At 42.9% G+C, this 17416-nt stretch overlaps 1 protein-coding gene and 1 long non-coding RNA gene across 2 annotated transcripts in view; one reads left to right on the forward strand and one right to left on the reverse strand.

Annotated features, from left to right (window-relative positions):
• The window catches only part of LOC137480278 (uncharacterized), an 89091-nt gene that overhangs the window by 47876 nt on the left and 23799 nt on the right, over nt 1-17416 (reverse strand). The window lies entirely within an intron of this gene.
• The window catches only part of AMER3 (APC membrane recruitment protein 3), a 36307-nt gene continuing 26355 nt past the window's right edge, over nt 7465-17416 (forward strand). Inside the window, exons 1-2 of the mRNA XM_068201365.1 lie at nt 7465-7608; nt 14374-17385. Coding sequence (XP_068057466.1) covers nt 14395-17367 — 2973 coding nt within the window. The 5' untranslated portion in view covers nt 7465-7608; nt 14374-14394 and the 3' untranslated portion in view covers nt 17368-17385. The remainder of the gene's footprint in view (nt 7609-14373; nt 17386-17416) is intronic.

A 17416-nucleotide genomic window follows, 5' to 3' on the forward strand; every position in this document is an offset into this window, starting at 1 on the left:
CCCATCGAGTGAGGGGATGCAGAAACATTTCATACTAGAGCAGAACTTCATACTAAAGCAACAAATGAGGAAACTGAGGTCTGTCACCCTCATACCATTTCTGTGACAACACACGTACCTGTGTGCAAACCCAGACTTCATTCTTCACTGGGCAACTCGTTGAATGAGCTGAGGGAGAAGTTAACTCATTTTGTGGCTGGCTTCTGTCCACTTTGGGATACCACTCTGTCAGCTCTGAAAGAACCAGGCTCTTTGAGACACTGCCAAGCTCCAAATGACTTCACAGCTATAACTGTGTGCAGCCAGCAGCACTCCCCACTTCACTCTCATACAGCTCCCACTCAAACTGCAAACTCATCAGTCACCTGCTGCCTTTTCGTTTTACACAGCAAAATCCCAACATATCAAAGGCTTTGAAGCACCTTAAAGTGTCCAATTTTCAAGAAAAATTAGACTCCCTGTAAGGTGTTTCAAACCAGGCACATAGAAACAGGGGTATTAAGAACAAACTACTCTTTTTCGAAGGTGCAGGTTCTGTAAGTGCATTTTAGGGCAAGAAATTGCCCTCTCCAAGACCAGGTTGGATGGGGCTTTGAGCCATCTGGTCTAGTCCTGACCTTGGCATGGCAGGGAGGTTGGAATGAGATGATCTTTAAGGTACTTCCCAATCTATTATTCTATAACCTCTGTATTAAAGCTCAAGAATAATTTCTGAATCTCTTTCCCCAAATCAAAGTGCCCTGTTTTACAGGCTTCCCACCCTCCTCAACACACAGCAACAAAGCAGAGCATCCACCCCACACTAACACAGCCCCACTTGCATGGCCTCACCAGGCTCCCAGCCCTTCACTGGCACTCGACTACTACCTCAAAAATGGCTTTGGCACATCCATTAGAGAAACATGTAACAGATTAATATGCTTGAGTCCTGCCTAGGCCTATCAGCTGGCTCAGAAACATTAATAACCCCTCTGTGAAAAATCAAACCACTGTGAGAGATTGTTTTGTTGCAGAATGATGGCAGCAGCCAGAACCATGAAAGGATAAACCCAAATAATAGTACTCAGCAAATCATCCCTCTCTAAATAGCCTGCCAGCTACAAGACACATAAAATATCATATTTTAAAACCTGCTGGTAATTAGTGTAACTGCAAACCAAATGATGACCTCGGCATTGTCAATACTCTTGATCCATTTAGTCAGATGTTGAGTCCTTTCTGTTGTACTGCTTTATTTACTCTTACTGCAAAAATATATTAATGGTCATATTTCACTAGCATAAGAGCCTTGCTTGTAATGCCATGCTCTAGCACAAACAACGTTTGATGATTTCGAGGAGCAGTCAGAGGTTTCACCTTCCAGCTGTGATGGCAGCTCAGGCAGCAGCAGGCAGAAAGCTTCTGGAATTGGCCACTACCACCCAGGATGTGGGAGGCAGGAGAATAAGAGCAACCAACATTATCTCTAGGTCTGCTAGTAAACTGCATTTAAAACTGTCTGTTTTATTATCTTCTAAAATTTACAACTTGCCACTTCAAAATGAAATCTGGCCGTGACATTGCCACTAACAATAGAAATCAAACACACAGATTTATTTCCATAACATGTGTTCCACCGAGTAAATCAAGCAGAAGCATTGCTAACCACATTGTTACCAACTGCACTGCTGGCAATTTCAAAGGCTTCATCTCTCATCCATGTTCCAAATGTTCTTTTGTTTGCCTGCATTTAAATACTGCCTGGCTGACAGTGGGATTTCACACACAGCAGAGGGCTACTTCTCACAGTTCACAACCTGGCTGCAGTGCTCCTTTTCCTCGAGGACCAACCGACTGCACTCAGCTAAGATGCTTCTTCCCTCAGAGCAGCACTTGTGATTTGGTTCCTGGCCTCCATACCAGCCCTGAGGACTCCTTTACAAGACCCTGTGACAGGTATATCTTCTGCAGTGTGAGCAAGCCAGCTGCTATGCAACACGTGATTATTTATTTCACTGGGATGTGAAATAAAAGCATACAAGCAGTGCAAGGGAGCAGCAGCCTGTCCTGCTCACAGCTTGGTGTACCACTGTCCCTGCATTTAAACCTGAGCCTGCTGTGCCACTGCATTCACCCTCACTAACTTTATCTGACTACTCACTTCTCTCTTATTTAAGCAGTTTTACTTTTAGGCCTCCTTTGATCCCAACTTTATTGTTTGAAAGGCTGTCCCATGAAAAGCACTGGGAGGGTTGCTGGCTCACTGATAGACTGTATCTATTATTTGAAGCTGTGTATCTATGGCTACTTACACCCATGTCTCTCCTTTTTCAGCTTCTTGACTGAGTCTTCAAAGTCTTCAGAGCATTTGATCTATTCAGGCAGAGAGCAATATACAATTAAGCAGGGAAACCAAGTCACGAAAAACTAATAAAATATTTCCTATAACCTTCCCTCAAGGCATCACAACAGCAGAGCTGAGAAAATTTTGCTTATTGGTTGCACTGGGATGGTTGTGGAATAGCACCTTTTGCCATTCTCATGCTTTATGCTGATTACTTATTTTGCCTTTCAGACAGCAGTGCCTGTTAATGCAGGTCAATAAACTGGAGGTATTCTTGCCTCATCTGGACAGATGTCTATGACACACAAGCATATCTGGAAGGAAAAAGCTTCTGAAAACCTGCCTTGTATATTAACATTTCTGTATTCAAGTCCCTGAGGTTTCTTGTCTCTCCCAGATGTTGTCTCTGGTCTCTAGAGCCTCGGAGTTTTTCATGATTTGGTGAAACAATTCTTTTGACATAGTTCTTCATAGCATGTAATGCAGATAATTTTTCCATATTGATTTTATAGACAAATATTTATTACTCAAGAGCTTTTTGTTTAAAGCAGAAAGTTTAAGGGCAGTCATGACTCCAACACAAGCAGCTGGAGAAATGTCTTCCATACTTTCTTTTTTTCCTCAAAAGCCCTTTAAATTCTTTGGGGCAACAAGCAGTTTACAACCAGTCATCCAAAGTTCCCAGGATAGCAATGATGAGACTGTGATCAGTCCCATTTGGAGGCACTGGGCACTCCTTCCTGCCTCTGATGGCATCATTATTGGTGCTGGGAGGCAGCACAGCCAAGCTTTCTAATACCATAATTTGCTCTGGTGACCCTACCTGCTGCACCTCATCATCCCCTTGGCTGCAAATATGGAAACATCAGTGCCTGACAGGGAAGACAAACAGGAGATGTTGAAGCTGAGTACCCTTGCAGAAATCTGTGGATAAGAATATTTTCATTTCCTTTGCTAGGTACTGATGTTATTAACAGCAATTCACGATTCTAAAATTTGCAGCATACACTAGCTCACCAAGCAATTGAGAAGAGAGTGGCAATTAACTTAATGAAAGCCCTGGGAAGCAGTCAGATAAGTAGCAAGGATTGCTGCCTTCAACCTAGGGCAGGCTCCTGCTAGCAATCTGGACAGAAAAAGCTCCATATCCCATTACCAATTCTCTTCGACATGCAAACCCAAGAAATACTGATAAGAATCCATGAATAATTAAGTTTAACCTGATGTTAGCAGAAACTGGATTGGGGATATTAGACTCTTCATTAGTTCACTGGTAGGAAATAGCCTGGATCAAATTTAGTCTGTAAGCAATTCCTTGGAAACAAATAGAGCTAATTCAGCAAACACTTTGGTTCTGAGTCTCAGGGTTAAAGAATCTGCAACATTCTTCCATGGCAGAAAATTAAAAAGTTGTATAGATTGCTTTTTGTGAGTTGCTTATGCTAATAGTTGTCTTTAATCACTGGATGCAAACATTTCCTACCCACCATGAGGAGACTCAGGCTTCCATGTTCTGGGAGACTGGGCCTGCTGCGTCTAAAAACTCCCTCCCTGTGTTTCCATAGTGCCCCTCATGAAGATTTTCCTCCTCCTTCCCCCAAGGATCCCTGCCACCCCCCTCTTCCCTCACCAGGGACTGTGCATTCCTTAGTCCCTCTTCCCTCAAGGGCCCTCTTCCTACTCACTATGCCAAGGGCTGCGTGCATCTGCTAAACAGATGGCAGCTGTGCCAGAGCCCCTCATTTACAGGTTTTTGATTTGATTTGCCTTCCCTTTTATGCCCACATACCCCGAACAATTCTGGACAGTCTGAATGAGTCAGAATTAATCAGAGAGGATGATTAGGTTCTCCAATTGCCAACATTTTGAGCCAAGCTGATCAACAGCCATGGTGAAATAGCCTGAAATGAAGTGACAGCAGAAATGGATAGTTGAGGGAACTGCAAGTTGAGGACTATTTAGGATGTAAAAAAAGCTCTACTGTAATGCATCAGGGCTATCATGGATCAGCTGCTATTCAGCATCCTGTGCATTTACCAGTGTGTACAGTGACACCATGATTTAGGTCCATGCAGGTTATGGCCATGGACAGCTGTGGCCATGGATGGCTGATGGATTTACGCTACTTCTCATGAAGAAGGGAAATAAAAGGCTCTAAAGCTGGAAATATCTGCCCAAAGGAAACATCCTAAGACCTGGAGATCTCTCATCACAGAAGATGCTTTATATGAATCTCCAAGAACAGTTTTGTGGATGTCATCCAGGTCTAGACTGATCCCCTCTAACTTCTGCAGCACGGGGACAACAGCTGCCATTTGTTAGAAAAGGGGACAGTACACGAGAGCTTTCCCAGTTCCTGAGGAGCAGCCATAGGCTGTTATAGAGACTGCATGTATGAAAACTACCTGGAACAGTATTGGAGGTAAGAGTTCCTCTCTGCCCAGGGTATTTTCTCCAAATCTTCATTTTATTGTGCTCAGTTTGAACATGAAGTAGGCCTTAAATGTAATTTTAAGTGTTCTCTGTTGCCTACATCATTCTTCACATGGCATATTTGGGTGTATATTTTCTGATGCCTTTACCTTTAATGCCTACACTTCAGAGTTCAGAAACTCAGCTCAGAAATTGTATGTATGAATAATTTCCAAATAAAAAAATCTAAGCTCCTCGTTTTGATCAGACAATGCCTGCACCAGCCTGGAATCAGCACAAGAATCACAGAATCATTAAGGCTGGAAAAGACCTGTAAGACCATCCAGACCAAGCAATAACCCAGCACCACCACGATGCTCATGGCTAAACTGTATCCCCAGGTGCCACATCTGCATGCTTTCTGAACACTTCCAGAGATGGGGACTCCACCACTGCCCTGGGCAGCCTGCTCCAACGCTTGACAATCCTTTTGGTAAAGAAATTTTTCCTAATGCCTAATCTGAACCCTTCCCTGGCATAACTTGAGGCCATTTCCTCCTGTCCTGTCCCATCCCTTTTCACCTGGGAGTAGGGCCCAACCCCCACCTGGCTGCAGCCTCCTCTCAGAGAGTTGTAGAGAGTGAGAAGATTCCCCATAGCCCCCTTTTCTCCAGCTTAAACACCCCCAGCTCCCTCAGCTGCTCCTCATCAGACTTGTGCTCCAGCCCCTTCCTCAGCTCCATTCCCCTCTCTGGACACAAACCAGCCTCTCATCGTTTTTCTTGAGGTGAGGGGCCCAAAACCAGTACTTGAGATTGTCCCCACCACTGCCCAGCACAGAGGGATGGTCACTGCCCTGGTCCTGCTGGCCACACTATTGCTGATAAATGCCAGGATGCCATTGGCCTTCTTGGCCACCTGGGCACAGGTGACAGCTGTGACCTCTGATTGATTCTCATGTCTATAAGCACTTCTAATGAGTTTTGGTGTTACTTGGCTCGTAAGAAGGACTTCAGCATTTTATAGGCCTCCTCTTTCCAAAACAAAGGGGAGGCACTCAAAAGCAACATCACTGCAGAGCAATGAGGTACCACCTGAAAATTTGGTGGCTTCATATATCACTCATGAAGAAAGGCTTCCTCCTATATTAAAATGAATATCTCATGCAGAATAAAACCCACCAAATCTATTTCTAATTAATGTGTTTCTTCTCATGATTGTTCTTAATCTACTTGCCAGAACTACTAGGATTCACCCACGTCCTGTTCTTTCCTCCCACCAGTCTCTTGGTAAAGTCACACAAAAGCTTTCTACATGTTGTGGGTTAGATTTAACACAGGGTTTTTCCCCAAGATGTAATTTTCCCATCTCTACCATCGGGGACACCTGAGTGGCTTACTGCCTGACATTCAGAGCAGGAGCACTCTGTCTTGCAGGCTTTAAAGCTAACAGGCTGATTTTCCAGCTTTAGAAGCTTAGACAGCACAAAAGTTCAAGCTCCTTTCCTCCCCTCTCTCCAAGATTCAGCAAAGCACACAACGAAAAGGAAGATGAGAACAGGTAGCAGGTTAAGGCTTTTGTTCCCTTTCTGCTGTGATGTGGGGACAGTAGAGATTAGCTCTCTGACTGATGCACCTGCTCCAGTTGCGAGGGAATGCTCATATTCAGTTCATGCAGAGCTGGAGATTTTCTAAATGCCTCCAGGGACTGGACTTGTCTGTCTCAGCCATCCAAGAGCTGCCTGTTTGCTGCCCTAGAGCAGCTGTGAAGTAGCCCCTGCATCAGCAGGGCAGCTCCCCTGCAGAACACCAGTCTTCAACAGCTGCCGCGTTATCCCGAGTGCAGCTCTAAACTCACAGGAGAGCTTCTGAAGTGGATTAAGCCACTGCTTCATGGCATCCACTCTGGCTTTTAAGAGGCTCCTATTATGCCCCCAGCAGAGGTGTTTCAACAAGCAGGAGGCCTGGAGAGGCTGACGTAAAGGGCTGAGATAGGAATCAATGGGACAATCAAGATATGACCAGACTGGGAGCCCTTCAAGTGGAGAGGGCTGGGGGAAGGATGACAGCTTTACACTTCTGTGAATGTAGAGCCCTGGTGTTTGTGATGGTAGTAAACTCACCTATATAACAAAGAATGATGTTGTAACATCAGATCTTGCCTTTGATGCACATTGAAGCAGAAGTTAGACTGAAAGGAGAATTTGGTAAATTATTTTTGTTGAAGGCAGTGTGAGACTAACAACAGGCACTTCAGCCTTGGGCAGCTGAAATACTCACTCTTTCCCCTCACACCACTTTGCTTCCACATGAAATCCCTTCTAATTTCAGCTTTTACTCAAGCTCTACAAAGGGTGGCACGGTCCAATAGCCTGCATAGACTGCCGGTGAAGCATCACACTAACCAAAACACATTCAGATCACTTTTCCTGAATCCTAGTCTGAAACAAAACAACATGTGAGAAATGAAATTAATTTAGATGTATTCCTCCCTATTTAATAAGCAGTCATATAGAGAGGAACCAAAATGCTGGCTCAGAAACTCCTGAGTTACCTCCTTGCTTTTATTCCTAAAGCAAAGGAGGCATTTCCATAGCATCAAGCAGATGGCTGAAATAAGCATCTTTCCTATATCAAGCTCCATGTGGAAGCTTAGAATCTATGTACGGTACGAAAAAGCTACAAGCTGGAGGAATGAGGGGGTGGGGATGAGGAAGAAGGAGGAGGAAAAGACAGGGGGTGGAGAGTAACGCTGGAGAGCAGCAGTGGTCCAGCCCCTCAGAATCTGAAAAGCATCACAGGAGTCTCTGGATAAAGACCAGCTTCAGGAGCAAGGCTAGGAGACAGAGGATTTCTGCTCAGTGATAAAACATGGTGAGTAGGATTTTTGTGATCTGCCTCGTTTGCTCTGTGCAATGGCATTTCTTTTGCTCTGACCCAGTGACTCTGAGTGAGTATTATTTTGGGATGACTGCTTGTTTTTGAAGCATTGGTTTTTACTTCTTTTTCCATACATATGGCAAGTCTGTGCCTGTATTTATAAAAATGCACATTTTATGTCATTTTAAAGCAATAAATTACTGAGGACAGCCAAAGCTGTCAGTGTTAACGCTTTGCTGTCTGGTAGCAACAAGCTGCTGCTCAGGGCAAGAAAAAAAAGCCCTGTTTCCTTCTCAGGTATGCAGTGGAAATTTCTACTCTGCTGCCTTCTCTTAGCAGTACAGTGATGATTTGAAAGCTCCCTGCGCAGGAGTTAAAGCTGCCCTTTACATGATGTAATTGGAACATTTCAAGCCAGTTGCGTTTCTTTCAGCTTCAGGTATAGAAGAAAACTGAGAGAGGGGTGCAGAGGTTTTGTCAGAGAAAGAGCCTCCTTTTGTCATGGGCTCAGCCTCCTTCTGCCCAGCCACACACCCCACGCGTGGCTGGGGGATGCTGTGGGTGCCCCACATGGGCTGGGGGATGCTGTGGGTGCCCCACATGGGCTGGGGGAAGCACTGGGTTTTGCTGTGCCCCCAGGCATCCCTCCTGTCAGCACACAGCAGGACAGTGAGCTGGGAGTAGAAACGTGGTTAATTTTACTATGAAAAATCCTGAGCTCCACAAAACAGTTGTCAGGGCTTAAAGGGAGGTTCAGGCTTCCCCATAGCACGTTGCTAATAAGATTAAGCATTTAACTGCACATCTTTCTAGTATTCTGCTGGGGAGTGTAAGATTTTACTTTGTGTGCTCAGTGGAATGAGGGTTGAATTAAAAACACACCAATGTGCTTTTTGCTGGTTCTTCATGAGAGAGCCATTGCCTGACCTAAATGTACATGCAAATAATTAGGCATCCTGGGTTACCCGAGAGGGACAAGTGATTAAGGGGAATGATAAGATACAGCCACTAAGGATGATGAGAGGAGTACTCCTAAGGAGAGGCATGATCTCAATGCAGGTTTGTGTGTCACACAGGCGCCTTTAAAAATAAACATTCTGCTGTTTCCTGAATCACGAGTGTCCCTGATTACATCCTCCATCCTTTCCACCCTGTTCTTTGCTGCTTTCTAATGGAGATGAGATGGTAGCAGGGTAATCAGTTTAAGGGAGAAGATGAGCCCTGCTTTAAAATCCTCTTTGCTTTTTACCAGAAGAACTGTTACGTTTATTTGCTTGCTAGAAACAGTGTTACAATAACTGCAGTGAGAATATCACTGCAATTAAAAATTAAATTAACAGAATGGAATATATGTTCATGATTATTAGTAAGTATTCCCCTTATTAACTTTCATCTTCTCAGATAGAGAGTTAATATTTTTCCCTATCAATAAACAGTCTTATTCCAAAAAATCTCCCTCCCACCACGCACTTAACTGGGAGCACCAGCTGTTCCTTATGCACTGCTAATTGATTAGATACTAAAGATTAAAATTAGTGTTGTCGCTGACTTTAAAAGTAGCTGTGGCTTTCACCACCTCATGCTTGCTTGTTTTGTGCATTTTAGGACTTCTAACTGGTAGCCAGTAAAAATCCTCCTGAGGTTAAGAACTGGGAGAGCCTCCCACAGTGCTCTGTTCTTTTCCCCTTTCCCATTACAGGATTTATCAAGAAATATTTTTAAAAAATTTCATCTTAAAATGCATGGATCTGAATCTTAATGCATGTCCATATACCCAAACCAGAGAGATGCTTTCAGGAAATTTAATTATGCTACAATTTCTGATGAAAAAGCAGGGTAACATTTTCAAAGGTACCTCTGATACTCAGCATCTTAAGTCTGATTGATATGAAGCCACTTGGGGAAAAGGGATTTTGGACTCACTCTAAACTTGTATCTGAAAACATAAAAGCAGTACAAAGAGAGATTTTTCCTTATTTTTGAATTAAAAAGCCTGAGAGACTATTCAGTGTTTATCAACTTTTTCATTTAATAAAAGGAAAATGCTTGTAGGCAGGTGAAATTCAGGTGCCAAGTGACACGCAGAACTCTGCTTAGCAAGAGACAGCATGGCACCGTCTCTACAACCTGCTAGTTGTAAGAGTAATATAAATGTAAAGAAAGGACCCTCCTATCTTCCCTTCAAAACCACTGTATTCTGAATTTTACCTATTTCTATCTCCAAGAGAGATGATTATATATAAATTACACATCAAACAAGCAAGTAAGAGAAGTTGAAGCTGGATAGCTGATAAGATTTTGAAATAAATGAACCTCAGTTACATTTTTTCCTACTGGAGCAAAATTATTTTTGAGCCAAAGTTGCCAAAGCTGGAGGCTTTATCTAAATTTCCTCTTTGTAATAGTATTATTTCTATCCATACAAGCTCACTGAAATGGTTACCTCTACTTTCCCAGTAAGATGGTATTCCTAGAATTACAGGCAAGGGGACTGATGTTTTACCTTTTCTTTGAAGATAGCCTAAACAAACCTTTCTACTGAGTTATAAGCTAGAAAGATACAACAACTTTGACCCAGCGAAAAACCCAGAGTAAGGCTCTCTCACACCCCCCGCAGAGGGAAACTTGTAGATGTTTGTCAGAAAGTGCTGGGGCCACGGGCAGAGGCAAATGTGACCCTTCTCTTCGACTGACATGACAGGAGCAACATCTGCACAGTTTGAATCCTGCCTCCACCCATTTTCCTAATGAATATCTGGCTCCATTGCACCCCTCTTTGGCCCTTGTATGTTGGCCTGGACTTAGGGACGATTTAGGCCATCTGAATATGGCTCTTATTAACCAGATCAGTTACCTAACTGAGTCTTGCTCAGGTCATCATAACCCAGATCCAGAAGCAATTGCTTTGATTGTCCTAAAATCAAGTCTCTTCAGCCCACAGGAATGTGTTCATCTTTCCATTCTAAAACTTTAATTTACTTTTAGATGAATCACAGACACAGTAAAGCCTCCTGGTTTTATGAAAAGGCTGTGATACACCCTGCACAGATGGAATATGTTTGAGCATGAAGCAACTCTTCATTTTCTGAGCAATATTATCCAAATTTAAAAGAAAACCTTACTTCCATTATAGTATCAGCCTCAAATCCTAATGTCTAATTGCCTGCTTAGACCCCTGTGAAATCCTAAAAGTGAGCAGCTGGTCTGATCAAGACAGATAAAAAGTACTGTTTACTGTGGATGGGAAGCCTCAATGCTGCTGCTGCACCCAATCTTGTTATAAAAGACAACTGAACTGTAGCCCAGTGTAAGATTTGAAGATGTCCTCTATTTAAACACATTCCATAAACAATTCTGCAGATAGTAAAAAACCATTTTGTTATTAATGAAGAAAACATTGAGACTCTGACTACACTGACTGCTAGTTTCCACTGGTTTCTGTTCTTTACAGTGACTTTTAATTGCAAGTTGATTTCCTTTGCAAAGATGGAAATCAGGCCCTCATATGTCTTTTATCCCTGTGGAAGAAGTGATATCCTGCAAGTCCAAGAGAAGAATACTTGAAAAGGAACTGAGACAAGCACTAGTGTAGCTGAGCGCATGGGTCAAGAAATCCCATAGAAACATACTATGTTTTAAATGCCTGTAATATTTTTTCATAGAATTTTGATTTAGCTTTAGGTAACCACTGGAAGGTAACTTTCCCTTACAGCACTTTAATCTATTTCTAACTTTACTGGTACTGCTTCTGGGGTTAGAGACAGAACTTGTGTCCCTGCAGAGACCAAAAAACCCCCAAACTACAAGGGTATCATGGTATAATTAATTCCAACGAAAAGGGCTAAAAGTATTAATGGATATAGAAAGACAGAATCATCACATAAATATTTCTGGTCTATTTTTGGAAAGAAGTTCACTGATAGTTTACATCACACGGGTATGAATAGGAACTCAGATTATGGGAAGTTACAAAACAGCATCTAAGATGAATGTTTTAAAAAATCTGCAGGTAGAGTCCTGAGGAGCCCTCAAAGAGTCAACTGAGGAGATCCTCTCTTTCTTTTGTTCATTTTAAATAACATTTTTAATGGGGAAGTTTTACAAAGATATGACAGTCTTAGAATAAGCAGGATGGCACAATGAACTAGATATAAGTCTGGCATGAATCCTGAAGGAGTATTAGAAATAGAATATATGGGAATAAATAGTAACATTAAATAATTAGAATACAAATTTGGTGATTAGATATATAGATATAGTAGATTTAAAAAAAACCAAACAAACCAAACCACAAAATCCCCACAAAACCAAAACAACAGCTAACACTTTTTTCCTCATCAGAAGAAATTGAGAAGGCAGCATCAGCTACCATCAGTGTATCTTACATTATTATACTACAGATATTCTCAGTAAATATGTTACTTGGGCCATTTTGGCTTTCAAGATAAAACTGTTCATCTAATCTATTAAAAAAAAAGACAGAACAAGCCTTGAAGTTTCTAGACTCAGTTACCAAACTGGTTATCCATTGAGTTTCTTATCAGGGAGATACAATTCAGATCAAACATTACTTTATTCAAAAGATTATCTGATTTCATCCTAAATTCTTAGCTTTAATATGCTGCATACTTGACAGTAAATAAATCCATCCCCAAAAGCCTTTTTAATGCCTCTGCGGAAAAGTTCCCAATTATGCAATATCCCACAAAAGTGACCTTTGCTTAATACTCAGAATGGGCAGAAACAGCCGCAGGACTTCAAAGAGTCCTACATAACATTGCTGTAAGGCTGGCACTTGCCAATGTCACAGACCTCTGAGGAGCTTCTTGGCAGCATCAGGGACACAGGGACACAGTACCTATTTCTGCACTTGCAAAGGACTGAGGTGTCAGACACTCTGTTTCTGGGATATTAATAACTGGTCTTGCATCAGCTTTTTCTGATTGTTTTCACAACCCTGCTGGAGTTCTGCATGCTGAATTACTTGTCGATCACACCTTGCTTTTCAGAAGAGGAGTGTAATCGTGTCCCAGTGACCTATTTCTAAATATGCAAAACAAGTTTCCCGCAGCATCAGTGAACTCCAGATAGTTGACAGGGTAGTAAAATGTTTACTGGCTTTCATTAAGAATGTTCTGTAACACTCACATGGAGTGAGTGCCAAGTGCAAATGAATGTGCCAACATCTCAATCACACTGATAGACGCCTATCTATCACTACCCACCATGTTTCCACCACATGTCAAATATCCACACTTTGCCCTTATGTTCTCTACCTTTTGTCACTGACCTACATTTATTTGTAAATATTGCTAATCAGCCGTTAGTTTGCAGCTTCTAGAAGGAAGGGGCTGTCACTGATCTGCCTGCTGGAGAAGTGCTCCCAAATACACAGTCCTGCATCATGTGAGGTGATGGTCAGAGTGTGGCTGTTCCAGCAAGGCCTGGAAACTGGAAAGCTTCTGGAGGCTACAGACAGCTGTTATAGTTCACAATAGCCTGAAGACTGCTTTAAGCTCTATTTTTGGAGTACAAAACCTTGGCTTGGTGCTGAATTTAAAATCTTCTGTTCAGTGTCTTCAGTTGTTTAGTTATGTCTAACCAATTCAAAAAAAGATAAATCATTAAATGAGGTTTCATTCGGGAGAGATCCAAGCATGTTCTTTCAAGAATAGGACTTAGAGTTATTGTGCTGTTTCCCACCAAGTAAAAATTTGGTTGGTCCAACAGCATTTAGGCAGTGCTTGCTTCATCCCTGACCTACCTTTATGGAAATCCATTGACTTACTCAATATTCAAGTTGATGCATGACAGGAAAGGATCAGATCTTTCTACAAAAGAACTGGAAAAAAGAAAACTGGAAGGGACGTGGCTAAAATAATTAATGACTAATTAGATTTATGAAAACATAAAACAGGTTCAATACTAAACTATATAGGCAGAGCCTGGAACTGGCATTGATACAGATACTAGAGTGTTTTTAGAAATAGCTAATCAATGCACAGTGCAGACTCAATATGGCAATGCCCCTGTGTGTTACACTGGTCTTTGTAAAATGAAGATGACAGTTTTGTCATGACTAACAATGATTTTCAATGTGGCATTTTTGATTTTTGACAATAAAAGTAGCAGTGTAGAAAATTATATATTATGCTCAGAGGGGAGCAAAATCAATAATTCAGTTTCTGCATGCTTCCAGGGTAGTACCAAGGTTTCTGGATTTTCTATTCACAGATAAGGATTATTTTAATATAAAGTGAGCGTTGCATGTCGAAAGTTTGATCCGTTTTCTCAGGAGATTTCCCAACATAAGATTTTTGTCCTCTTCTAAGGTACAGATATATGAACTGCTGCCTACCTGATACACACATTTGCATGTTGAAGTTTCTCAGGCATTGCTTTTTGTTGATGCCTCTTCTACCTTCAGAACAGGACCTTTACCTTGTTAAAAGCCATCCTGAAGTCAAAATCCTCAATGCAAATCTGTTTATTTCTAACAGATGAAATATTCTCTGAGCCTCAACTACCAACCCATAATGTGCACTGTTTTGTCCATGTAGAGTCTCCCAGCCAGCACTCCTTTAGTTTCACTCAGTCTGTTTCTCATGCAGTACCATGACACAATGGAAATGTCTGATGGCAGAAAAGCTCAATTTTATAATGCTTAATGTCCCTTCCTTTGTTCTCCAGTTGCATTCAAAATTTACAAGTGCTACCCACCAACCTCACAATAGTTGTGTTCTGCTGTTTTCTTTACAGAAACAGATGTGAGGAAGCAGTATGGAGCTCAAGAGAGGAAAGACCTTCATAAAATCCAGTGTGCAACATGAGAAAGTGCCACCAGTGCATGCAGCTCCTACCAACAAAGATGAGATGGGCAAAGACAAAAAGTTAGCTCTGGAGGGAAACCAAAGTGTGGCTGAAGTCCAGCTGGCATGTTTGGCCACACACAAGAACTACAGATTTTCTACCAGAGCAGCAAGGAATGGAGCTGGTGGTCACAACCTGGAAAAATCATCTGGCTCCTCCTACAAGCTTGTAAGGAAGAGTAAAACCCATGACTGTGTTGCTGAGGCGGACAAAACAGAGAACTGCAGCCCCAGCTGCAGGGCTTGCGAGGAGGGCTTTGGTGGAAAGGGAAAGGGCCGACTTGTCAACAGCATCAGCTTTTCAGGGATGTCCAGCTCCAGCAGTAAGAAGGAGTGTGTGGTCAGCCCCAGCCAGTCTGCATGCAGCAGTCAGATGATCGATTACAGGAACTTTGTGCCGCAGATGCCTTTTGTACCAGCTGTTGCAAAAACTATTCCCAGGAAGAGGATTTCCCTCAAGAGATCTAAGAAAGGGCTCAGAGATATATTTCATATAAGAAAAAATAAACCAGACAGCCTCTCATTTCTGGTGGAGAAAGACAAGAACCTATCCTCTCCAGGCTGCAAGAGCGAGTTATCTGGACGTCTAGCAAAGTATCTTTTCAAACCTGGAGAAACTTGTGCAGCTGATTGCTTGTCACAGGACTGCTCAGACAGTGAACTGCAGTCTGACTCCTCCTACGACTACTGCAATGCCCTGTGTGAAGATGTTGCCTCCCTGAAGAGCTTTGACTCCCTCACTGGCTGTGGGGAAATCTTTGCTGATGAGAGCTCTGCTCACCTGGAGCTGGAGAACAGCAAAGACCTTCTGCTGAGGCGAAGCAAGCACAAAGACAGCCCTGGCATGGGCTCCTTCCAAGGTGGAGTGGAGCAGCTGGCCTCTCCTGGCCAGAATGAGACAGTGGAATTTGCAAAGTTTTGGGACAACATCAACAAATCAGTAAGGCTGCATCAGAGTACTCTCTTTGAAAAGAAGTTACTGAAGATACCTGGTTCTGACACAGAAAAGGATAGAAGTCAGACTGCTGTACTGGTCACAGACCCCCAAGTGTCACTTGATAAAGAAGGTGACAATTCCAAAGCCAGCTCCACAGAAACAGAAACACCGAAAAGTGAAAACCAGGAATCCACATCCACGAGTGATGAAGGCTACTATGATTCATTCTCTCCTGGACAAGATGATGAACTGAAGGAAGCTCAGACCCCTGGTGTCCCAGGTAGATTTCCAAGAGACAGCTACAGTGGAGATGCTCTTTATGAGCTCTTCTATGACCCAAATGAAGTCAAAGTAAACCCTATCCTTGATGATGACTTGTGTGCCTCTGAAAGTGTTTCAGAGCAAGCCATTGAAATCCCTTTGTCCGTTTACAGCTTTCATGTTGGAGCTGAGGAGAACATGGCTTCTCAACCAACTCTAGACATTATTAGCCAGGGTTTTTTTCACAGCACATGGAAAGGCAAAGAATGTTTGCTAAAGCTCTGTGATACTGAGCTTTCACTGACCATGGGGATAATAAACTGGCTACGAAAACACTCGGGACTCATCTCCCCCACTGACTCTCTTCAGAGTCCTCAATCACAGCCAGAAAAATCTAATGATTCATTGATCCTGCCCAGTGACAGTCCAGAGCAGAAAGGGAGCACAGAAGCTCAGCAGGAGACACCAGGCAAGGGTGAATCTAATATATTTAATGTATGTGTGCCTTTGGAGGAAAGCAAACATGCAACCCCAGCCTCTTCAGTAAACATTGCTGGAAGAGACCACAGCCTGGACACATCTGATCTGATTTTCCAAGGAAGAGAAGGGAGTCACCACACGGACTTATCTACAGTGGCCGGGACTGTGGAAACCACCCGATCATCAAGTTCTGCACCACAATCGCAGGCTAACAGACACAATCTGCAGACATCTTCAACTGAGAATGAGAAGGTAGCAATTTCCCTGGGATGTGAGACAACCCGAGATAAAAACCCACTGCCAGAAAAGTTGAACAGAGACTGTGGCTCCCAGAGGTCTGAAAATCCTTTGTTAGATGATAATCAGGAAGTAGAATCATGTTACTCCTACAAGACTGCTGCGACCTCACTCCGAGATCCCCTTGAGAGGGAAGACAGAAATAAACCAATGTATCACTCTATTTCCTGTGACAAACCACCACAGCCTCTAACCCTCAATCACTTCCAGAGCTACATGAGCGCCACACCAACAGAGAGCAGCACTAACATAGTGCAGCTCTTAGAGCACTGTGTAACACAGGTGGCATCATTAAAAATCAGCTATGAAAACAAGCACCTGGAAGACAAATACATGGGGAATGAAATGAACAGTATCATTCGTAAGATGTCGCAGTACAAAAACAAATTATTGCTGCAGAATGAATGCAGCTGCATCGCTCAAATTCCAGAATATCCCAGCATTCCTAGCACAAACCAATACAACTATGAGACAAGTTTCCAATCTAGCAGTCTGTATCATTTGAAGCAAAATGGGGAGCAAATTTGCTCTGAAGATCAGAAAAGTAGAGAAAAAATCCTAGATGAGGTTACTCAAAGCAAGATCAATTTTGAATATGCCCAGCTGAATAATCAAGCACTCTCCTATTTAAAAGACTTTGGTCCTGAGACATCTCTTAGTAGACCAACATTTTTACCTCTCTTTAACTCTGTCTGCCCAGACATAGCTGGTACCCTCTCACAGGGCTCACGCAGCATGGCTGTCTGTCTGTCTGACCCGCTGCAGCCTGAGGAGGCCAAGCAGTGCAGCCCAGGGCCCTGGAACTGTGCAGAGAGCCCCTGCCATGGCCTGGCTGCAGGGACTGCTCTGTCCCCTCTCCTAGAGGCAGTGGCCCGGGATGCAGCTGTGACAGCCAGGAACCACCAGTGACACACCTGCATGGCGAAGGTGAGTGCTTAGGAGAAGGGTGAAATTAAAT

Source organism: Anomalospiza imberbis, chromosome 10 (genome assembly GCF_031753505.1).
Source record: "Anomalospiza imberbis isolate Cuckoo-Finch-1a 21T00152 chromosome 10, ASM3175350v1, whole genome shotgun sequence".
Taxonomy (NCBI): Eukaryota; Metazoa; Chordata; class Aves; order Passeriformes; family Viduidae; genus Anomalospiza; species Anomalospiza imberbis.